The 10024-nt window shown below is 49.6% G+C and overlaps 1 protein-coding gene across 1 annotated transcript; it reads right to left on the bottom strand.

The window, feature by feature from the left end:
* Positions 1-1461: 1461 nt before the first annotated feature.
* LOC123090068 (WAS/WASL-interacting protein family member 3) lies at positions 1462-9609 on the bottom strand. Its single transcript, XM_044511539.1, has 3 exons — positions 9440-9609; positions 4071-4482; positions 1462-1578 (listed from the first exon to the last, which is right to left on the bottom strand). Exons 1-3 carry the CDS (start codon positions 9607-9609, stop codon positions 1474-1476), a joined length of 687 nt encoding a protein of 228 aa, XP_044367474.1. The 3' UTR covers positions 1462-1473.
* Between the last annotated feature and the right edge of the window lie 415 nt (positions 9610-10024).

The raw sequence follows: 10024 nt of genomic DNA on the forward strand, positions 1-10024 counted from the left end.
AGCTGAACATAAGATAGGTACCTGGGGGCTATCTCAATGAACGTGCCATAGAGGCATCTCTCGAGTTTAAATTCAAGAAAGTCGTCGAAAGCAAGGTAAGGAGCTGCAAGGTTGTGGTGCTTGGCGTTCCCGGTCTTGACGATACAAAGTGATGATGTTCGAGGATGTCTTGGTTGTTCAACGCCGACGGCCGGTGGTCGTGCAGGCGCTCCCGGGTAATGCAGATGAACGCACTTGGTGCCCAACTAGCTATGGTACGTCCTACTTGTCGAGGAGTATGTCGACGAGGCTCATGGAGACTTCTTCGAAAAGCTCTTCCTACAGGTTTGCGAGCGGGCCGCTTTTCAATTCACATTTCTAAATCATGTTGCAGGTGTGGTGAGGATGAAAATGAAATGCATCTTTTTTTTCTTTGCGATTTTGCTAGAGCAGCCTGGTTTGGCCACCCTTGGTATATTAGATCTGATGGCTTGGTTCAAAATCATTTCTCTATGCACAGTATTATTCTCAGTTTACTAAATATGAATCATCCTCATGCATCTATATCTAACATACTAAATTTTATGTGGTCCATATGGAAAGCCAGAAATGATAAACTTTTTGACAGACGCAATTCTCAACCTCATCATGTTCACACTGCTGCAAAAGCTTTGTCTGACCAATATACGACTGTGTCAATTTCTTCTAATCAGGGACAAGCTATTGATCAAGTTCATCAGCAAGGAAATAGTTGTATTATTCCTGCTCAAGGGCACACTCTCAAATCTGATCTTCTTATATCTGGAGCAAAAATTTATTCTGATGCTGCTTTTAAATGTGCAAAGGTTCATGTGACGCCCCCGTTTCAATCATACACTAATCATACACGCAAACGTGTACGATCAAGATTAGGGACTCACGGGAAGATATCACAACACAACTCTAAAAATAAAATAAGTCATACAAGCATCATAATACAAGCCAGGGGCCTCGAGGGCTCGAATACAAGTGCTCGGTCATAGACGAGTCAGTGGAAGCAACAATATCTGAGTACAGACATAAGTTAAACAAGTTGCCATAAGATGGCTAGCACAAACTGGGATACAGATCGAAAGAGGCGCATGCCTCCTGCCTGGGATCCTCCTAACTACTCTTGGTCGTCGTCAGCGGCCTGCACGTAGTAGTAGGCACCTCCAGTGTTGTGACGCCCCCGATTCAATCGTACACTAATCATGCACGCAAATGTGTACGATCAAGATCAGGAACTCACGGGAAGATATCACAACACAACTCTAAAACATAAATAAGTCATACAAGCATCATAATACAAGCCAGGGGCCTCGAGGGCTCGAATACAAGTGCTCGATCATAGACGAGTCAGCGGAAGCAACAATATCTGAGTACAGACATAAGTTAAACAAGTTTGACTTAAGAAGGCTAGCACAAACTGGGATACAGATCGAAAGAGGCGCAGGCCTCCTGCCTGGGATCCTCCTAACTACTCCAGGTCGTCGTCAGCGGGCAGCACGTAGTAGTAGGCACCTCCGGTGTAGTAGGGGTCATCATCGACGGTGGCGTCTGGCTCCTGGACTCCAGCATCTGGTTGCGACAACCAGAAAGAAAGGACAGGGGAGAAAGGGGGGAGAAAGCAACCGTGAGTACTCATCCAAAGTACTCGCAAGCAAGGAACTACACTACATATGCATGGGTATATGTGTAAGGAGGCCATATTAGTGGACTGAACTGCAGAATGCCAGAATAAGAGGGGGATAGCTAGTCTTATCGAAGACTACGCTTCTGGTCACCTTCGTCTTGCAACAGGCAGAAGAGGGTAGGCCGACGTCCTCCAAGTAGCATCTCCAAGTAACATCTCATAGCATAATCCTACCCGGCGATCCCCTCCTCATATCCCTGAGATAGAGCGACCACCGGTTGTATCTGGCACTTGGAAGGGTGTGTTTTATTAAGTATCCGGTTCTAGTTGTCATAAGGTCAAGGTACAACTCCAAGTCGTCCTGTTACCGAAGATCACGGCTATTCGAATAGATTAAACTTCCCTGCAGGGGTGCACCACATAGCCCAACACGCTCGATCCCATTTGGCCGGACACACTTTCCTGGGTCATGCCCGGCCTCGGAAGATCAACACGTCGCAGCCCCACCTAGGCAAAACAGAGAGGCCAGCACGCCGGTCTAAACCTAAGCGCACAGGGGTCTGGGCCCATCGCCCATAGCACACCTGCACGTTGCGTACGCGGCCGAAAGCAGACCTAGCCTAGTGGCGTTCCAGTCCAATTCGGCGCGCGCCGCTCCGTCGCTGACATCTGAAGTGCTTCGGCTGATACCACGACGTCGGGATACCCATAACTACTCCCACGTAGATGGTTAGTGCGTATAGGCTCGTAGCCAGACTCAGATCAAATACCAAGATCTCGTTAAGCGTGTTAAGTATCCGCGAACGCCGAACAGGGCCAGGCCCACCTGTCTCCTAGGTGGTCTCAACCTGCCCTGTCGCTCCACCACAAAAGATCCACACAGAGGGCCGTCGGGACAAAGGTCCTTTCAGCCCCCAATCCGTGAATCACTCGCGGGTACTCTTCGAGCTGACCCGACTTTAGTCACCATCTGTATAGTATGTATGTATGTATAGTATATACCCGTGATCACCTCCCAGGTGATCACGGCCCGATAGTATAGCAAGGCAGACTGACAAGAATGTAGGGTCAATGATGATAAACTAGCATCCTATACTAAGCATTTAGGATTGCAGGTAAGGTATCAACAGGTGTAGCAACAATGTCAGGCTATGCATCAGAATAGGATCAACGGAAAGCAGTAACATGCTACACTACTCTAATGCAAGCAGTATAGAGAAGAATAGGCGATATCTGGTGATCAAGGGGGGGGCTTGCCTGGTTGCTCTGGCAAGAGAGAGGGGTCGTCGGTGACGTAGTCGATCACAGGGACATCAGCATCGGTCTCGAGGTCTATCGGAGAGAAGAGGGGGGAGAAACAGTAAATACATAGCAAGCAAGTACATAACAGGTCAACAAGCAGAGCTAGACATGTTCTAACGCGGTATGAGGTGATACCGGTGAAGGGGGAAAACATCCGGGAAAGTACTCCCGGTGTTTCGCGTTTTCGGACAGATGAACCGGAGGGGAAAAGTTGCGTGTTTGGTATGTTAGAGGTGTGTGGTGGACGAACGGGCTGCGTATCCGGGTTCGTCTCGTCGTTCTGAGCAACTTTCATGTAGAAAGTATTTTCATCCGAGTTACGGATTAAAAGATATGATTTTCCAAAGGTTTAAATCATTTTCTGATTTTAATTAATTATTTAAATTAACATTATCCGGAATAGTGCTTGCTGACGTCAGCATGACGTCAGCAGTTGACTTGGTCAACCTGACAGGTGGGTCCCGTTCGTCATTGACTGTTTAGTCTAATTAATGTTTAGCTAATCTAATTACTGTTTAATTAAACTAATTAGTTAATTAGGTTAATCTAATTATGATTTAATTAACTTAATTAATTCCTTAATTAATTAATTAAATTAATTTAATTATTATTTATTTATTTAAAAATATATATATATTTTTTAATTCGTTTTTTTTTATAAAACCGTTCTGGGGCGGGGCCCCCTAGTCAGTGGCCCGGGGGCCATAGCGGGCAAACGGGTTACGGCCACGGGCGTACGGGCGCGGGCACGAGCGCCCCACGGGGCGAGCCCAGGCGCTGGCCTCGGGCGTGACCAGCAGCGCTGGCGCCGGTGGCCACGAAGCCGACCAGGGGAGGCGGCGGACCTGGCAGGTCGCCAGGTCAGCGAGGGCGAGGCGAGCTCGGGGTGAGGCGTGGCCGAGGCGAGGCAAGGCACAGGGGCGGCGCGGATGGCAGGAGGCGCGGGCTGGCGGCCTCCGACGAGCAGCGAGGCGCGGCCAGACGGCACTGATGCGACGGGCACGCGGGCGCGTCGCGTGCACGGCACGGGCACGAGGGGGGAAGGTCAGGGGCGGAGCGGCTCGTGCTAGTGCGCGGGGACGAGCGGGAGGCGACGCCGGTCAAAGGGGGAAGAGAGGGGGGAGGCGGGCCTCACGTTTGAGTAGAGACCAGGGGGGCGGCGAGGCTCGAGGTAGCCGTTGTGGAGGAGGACGGGGACGACCGACGGAGAAGAGGAGGAGATCCGGCGAGGACGCTTCCGGCGAGGGGCGTTCCAAGCGACGGTGACGGGATCCGTGGGCGACGGGGCGGCGTTCGCCGGGTTGGTGCAGAGGCGGGAGGGCGTCACGACGAAGGGGGCTCCGGGAGGAGGCGAGGCCTCGGTGGTGGGGTGGCGCCAGGGAAGCGGCGGCGCGTCGGTGGCCTCCCCCCGATCCCGATCCAGATCGGGGGAGAGGGGAGCGAACGTGGGGGAGGGGGCGAGGGAGAGTGGGGGTCGTGGGTAGGGTTTCGGGGGTGGGGGGGATGGATAAGGAGGCCCGGCTGGGCCGGTGTTCGACTGGGCCGGCCTGGCGGCCCGATGGCCTGCTGGGCCGTGGCCCAGCGGGGGGGGGGGTCTCTCTCTTCTTTTCTTTTGTTTTTTACTTTTTTTTTCTTTTACTTTTCTTTTCTGTTTTATGACTAGTTTTCTTTTATTTTAGTTTTACAAAATACACCAATGGTTCCTAAATTGGTATTGTTAATACATACTACTGCCACATTAATTTGGGTAACTAAATAAAATAGTTTAATATTTTATTTATTGTAAAAGGAATTCAACTAATTGTTTTGCTACTATTCAAAACATTTTAGAGTATTTATGCGTTTTATAAAAGTGTGGTTCCTCCACCATAATTACTTATGAATTAGTTGGAACCACCCGAACACTTTAGTTTTAATATTTGAAAACTTTTATTTTTTTGACTTTATTTTGAATTTGAATTTTGAATCGGATTTGAACTAACGCGAGATTCGTCAACAGTAACCGAGGTGATGTGGCATCATTAGTGGGGATTACTGTAGCTTAATTACCCGGGCGTCACAATTCTCCTCCACTACAAGAAATCTCGTCCCGAGATTTAAGAGGGGAGTAAGGGGAAAGTTCTGGTTAGGATATTCTAACGGATCTTCTCGAAGAAGTTAGTTCCTTTCGTTGATGTCTTCAATCCTTTATTCCGGTGCATCATGATAAACTTGTCACCATTTCTTCGTGAACTCCATCGTGCTTACGAATAGGTAAGGGGTAGCTCTACAATGCAAGGGTGTTATAAGGGAAAATCATCTGGGGGTATCCCAAGAATGAACTTATGAGTATCTCTCGAGTTGAACAAATGACACACATCGAGAGCAAAGTAAGACAGTGCGATAAGAAGTTTCAAGCGGATAGGCAATCGTTCATTGTCTGAAACAGGGTGCGAAAGGGTTCAGAGCAACGGGAATAAGTATTGTGTCCGATACCAGGATAGATCAACAGGCAAGTGGCCCGTGAATTACCTACAAAGTCAAGCGTGAGGAATAACTTCGGCAACAGGGGTGTACAGGAGAGTCAGGTTTCGATCCTGCGAAACTGTGGGTTATGGGCCCACCATGTGGTTAAAAGTAGAAGGTTGGTGACATCTTGCACGATCATGTAAGCAAGGCATGTCAGAGGATAGCCTATCAATTATGTTGGCAACAACGTTGGTACCAAGGGCGAGGGATGAAGAGAACCACTTTCCTGCTCGTTGAAACGAGGCGGACCAATAGGCAAAGTTCTCGTCCATCGGTGGTTACCAGAATGCCATCAACAAAAGTAACAGGGTCTTGCTGACAGAATCGCACACCGAGGTGTTTACATAAGCAGGAGAATATTACTGCTTAGATCATATAGATCACAAGAAAGGTTAAACCAAACAATGGAAAGAAAAATATGATTATCAAATTAAACCGAACAATGGAAAGGAAAATGTGTTTAAACACATATTTCAAGGTTATAACCTTCCCAAGGACAAGCAGAGCATGATATCCATGACAGTATATAATGTAGAAAACTCTTTAGGTAAGGGGAGAGAAATTTCAGGACAATACCCATACATCGGTGTTTGGATAATTGAACAAGAAACATTTAACAATGGGCTTTAAATGTTCTTGTTGAAAATTGGAGTACCATAGACATGCTTCGAGATAGCATTGACATGGTCTTCCAGCAAAGGTCGGGCTTTGGATACACAAAGGATCCATCGGGAACAACTTATTAAATAAGTCTTACGATTTCCCCATGGAAGAATCGCTAAGCTTGCTAAAAAGGAAACTATAACAACAGGTCCTCCGGCCAGGTGTGCTGGTCATGACATCATTTTACCGGGTCATATAAAGACCAATGTTATAACTCTTGGAAATATGTTCCAACCATCATATCTGACTGAGATTCAGATCTGAACGGTGTTAGGGTACCTCAGACTCAGGATGCCTGAGAAGAAAAAGGTGCAAAACAAATTGAGGAGACGACATCGTCGCCCACGGATCCCGTCACCGTCGCTGGGAACGCCCCTCGCCGGAAGCGTCCTCGCCGGATTGGTGCAGAGGCGGGAGGGCGTCGCGACGAAGGGGGCTCCGGGAGGAGGCGAGGCCTCGGTGGTGGGGTGGCGCCAGGGAAGCGGCGGCGCGTCGGTGGCCTCCCCCCGATCCCGATCCAGATCGGGGGAGAGGGGAGCGAACGTGGGGGAGGGGGCGAGGGAGAGTGGGGGTCGTGGGTAGGGTTTCGGGGGTGGGGGGGGATGGATAAGGAGGCCCGGCTGGGCCGGTGTTCGACTGGGCCGGCCTGGCGGCCCGATGGCCTGCTGGGCCGTGGCCCAGCGGGGGGGGGGGGGGCTCTCTCTTCTTTTCTTTTGTTTTTTACTTTTTTTTTCTTTTACTTTTCTTTTCTGTTTTATGACTAGTTTTCTTTTATTTTAGTTTTACAAAATACACCAATGGTTCCTAAATTGGTATTGTTAATACATACTACTGCCACATTAATTTGGGTAACTAAATAAAATAGTTTAATATTTTATTTATTGTAAAAGGAATTCAACTAATTGTTTTGCTACTATTCAAAACATTTTAGAGTATTTATGCGTTTTATAAAAGTGTGGTTCCTCCACCATAATTACTTATGAATTAGTTGGAACCACCCGAACACTTTAGTTTTAATATTTGAAAACTTTTATTTTTTTGACTTTATTTTGAATTTGAATTTTGAATCGGATTTGAACTAACGCGAGATTCATCAACAGTAACCGAGGTGATGTGGCATCATTAGTGGGGATTACTGTAGCTTAATTACCCGGGCGTCACAAGTGTAGTAGGAATCATCGTCGACGGTGGCGTCTGGCTCCAGGGCTCCAGAATCTAGTTGCGACAACCAGGTAGAAGGGAAAGGGGAAAAGAGGGAGAAAAACAACCGTGAGTACTCATCCAAAGTACTCGCAAGCAAGGAGCTACACTACATATGCATGGGTATATGTGTAAAGGGCCATATCGCTGGACTGAACTGCAGAATGCCAGAATAAAAGGGGGATAGTTAATCCTGTCGAAGACTTCGCTTCTGGCAGCCTCCGTCTTGCAGCATGTAGAAGAGAGTAGATTGAAGTCCTCCAAGTAGCATCTCCAAGTAGCATCTCCAGTAGCATCGCATAGCATAATCCTACCCGGCGATCCTCCCCTCGTCACCCTGTGGAAAAGCGATCACCGGGTTGTCTGTGGAACTTGGAAGGGTGTGTTTTATTAAGTATCCGGTTCTAGTTGTCATAAGGTCAAGGTACAACTCCAAGTTGTCCTGTTACCGAAGATCACGGCTATTCGAATAGATTAACTTCCCTGCAGGGGTGCACCACATAACCCAACACGCTTGATCCCATTTGGCCGGACACACTTTCCTGGGTCATGCCCGGCCGCGGAAGATCAACACGTCGCAGCCCCACCTAGGCAAAACAGAGAGGCCAGCACGCCGGTCTAAACCTAAGCGCACAGGGGTCTAGGCCCATCGCCCATAGCACACCTGCACGTTGCGAGGGCGGCCGGAAGCAGACCTAGCCTCGCAGGCGTTCCAGTCCAATCCGGCGCGCGCCACTCCGTCGCTGACGTCTGAAGTGCTTCGGCTGATACCACGACGCCGGGATACCCATAACTACTCCCACGTAGATGGTTAGTGCGTATAGACCAAATGGCCAGACTCAGATCAAATACCAAGATCTCGTTAAGCGTGTTAAGTATCCACGAATGCCGACCAGGGCCAGGCCCACCTCTCAACCAGGTAGTCTCAACCTGCCCTGCCGCTCCGCCACAAGTAACAGTCGGGGGCCGTCGGGAACCCAGGCCCACCTCTACCGGGATGGAGCCACCTGTCCTTTCAGCCCCCTCATCAGAATCACTTGCGGGTACTCATCGAGCTGACCCGACTTTAGTCACCATCTGTATAGTATGTATGTATGTATAGTATATACCCGTGATCACCTCCCGAGTGATAACGGCCCAATAGTATAGCGAGGCAGACTGACAAGAATGTAGGGCCAATGATGATAAACTAGCATCCTATACTAAGCATTTAGGACTGCGGGTAAGGTATCAATGATTGTAGCAACAATGACAGGCTATGCATCAGAATAGGATTAACGGAAAGCAGTAACATGCTACACTACTCTAATGCAAGTAGTATAGAGGAGAATAGGCGATATCTGGTGATCAAGGGGGGGGGGGCTTGCCTGGTTGCTCTGGCAAGAAGGACGAGTCACCAACACCGTAGTCGAACTGGGGGTCGCCGACAGTCTCGGGGTCTATTGGAAAGAAGTAACGGAGAGGGAACACAATAAATAATAGATCAATCAAAGCATCACAAAGCGTAACAAGACAATACGCGGTGTTCGGTGTGCCCTAACGCGGTAGTAGGTGATACCGGTGAAGGGAGGAAAACATCCGGGAGGTATTCCCGGTGTTTCATGTTTTCTGACAGATGAACCGGAGGGGGAAAGTTGCAGGTTTGTTATGTTAGGGGTGTGTGGTGGACGAACGGGCTGCGTATCCGGGTTCGTCTCGTCGTTTTGAGCAACTTTCATGTTGAAAATATTTTAATCCGAGTTACGGATTAAAAGATATGATTTTCTAAAGATTTTATTAATTTCTGGAATTTAATTAATTATTTAATTAATTCGAAAATGATTTAATGACATCAGCATGATGTCATGCTAACATCAGCAGTCAACAGAGTTGACTGGTCAACCTGACTTGTGGGTCCCATTCGTCATTGACTGATTAGTCTAATTAGGGTTTAATTAAACTATCTACTTAATTAGATTAATTAATCATGATTAATTAACTTAATTAATTCATTAACTATTTTAATTATTAATTAATTAACTAACAATTAATTAATTATTTATATATTTATTTTTATTTCGTTTTAAAAAAAACATTTTGGAGTGGGGCCCATTGTCATAGGGCCACTGGAGCCTATGCGGGCGTGCGGGTTACGGGCGCCACCCGAACGGGCGACGACCCGAGTGGGCGTGCGAGCAGCGGGCGCAGCGCCCGTCGAGACGGACCCGAGGCGACGCGGCGGGCACTCGGCGTCCCATGGCGAAGATGCGCGGGGCGGAGCGGAGCACGGTCGCGGGCGGCGACGAGCGCCGACGCGGGGCCATATCAGGGAGGCGACAACGCGAACACAGGCGGCGGGAGCAGCGGGTGCACATGGCCGCGGCCAGGGTCGGAGGAGGGCGGCCAACCAAGACAGGGGCGCGCCTTGGGCACGCGCGGGCACGGCGTCGGGCGCGCGCACGGGCGAGAGGCGACGACGCATGAGCTGGAGGAGCAGCAAATGGGGCTTGGCTCGAGCGACGACGCGGTCGGGCGGGACGGACGGCGTCCGACAGGGGGGAGCAGAGGGCATGGCCATGCGGGGAAGAGAGGAGGAGGGGCCTCACCACGGGTCGTGGGGTCTGGGCAGTGGGCGCGGGGAGGTTCGGGGAGGCCGACGGGGACGACACGGCGGAGCGGGAGGCAGTCCGGCGAGGTGGTCCTGTTCGGCGGCGACGGTCGATCCGGGCGGCGTCGGGG

Source organism: Triticum aestivum, chromosome 4B (assembly GCF_018294505.1).
Source record: "Triticum aestivum cultivar Chinese Spring chromosome 4B, IWGSC CS RefSeq v2.1, whole genome shotgun sequence".
Lineage (NCBI taxonomy): Eukaryota > Viridiplantae > Streptophyta > Magnoliopsida > Poales > Poaceae > Triticum > Triticum aestivum.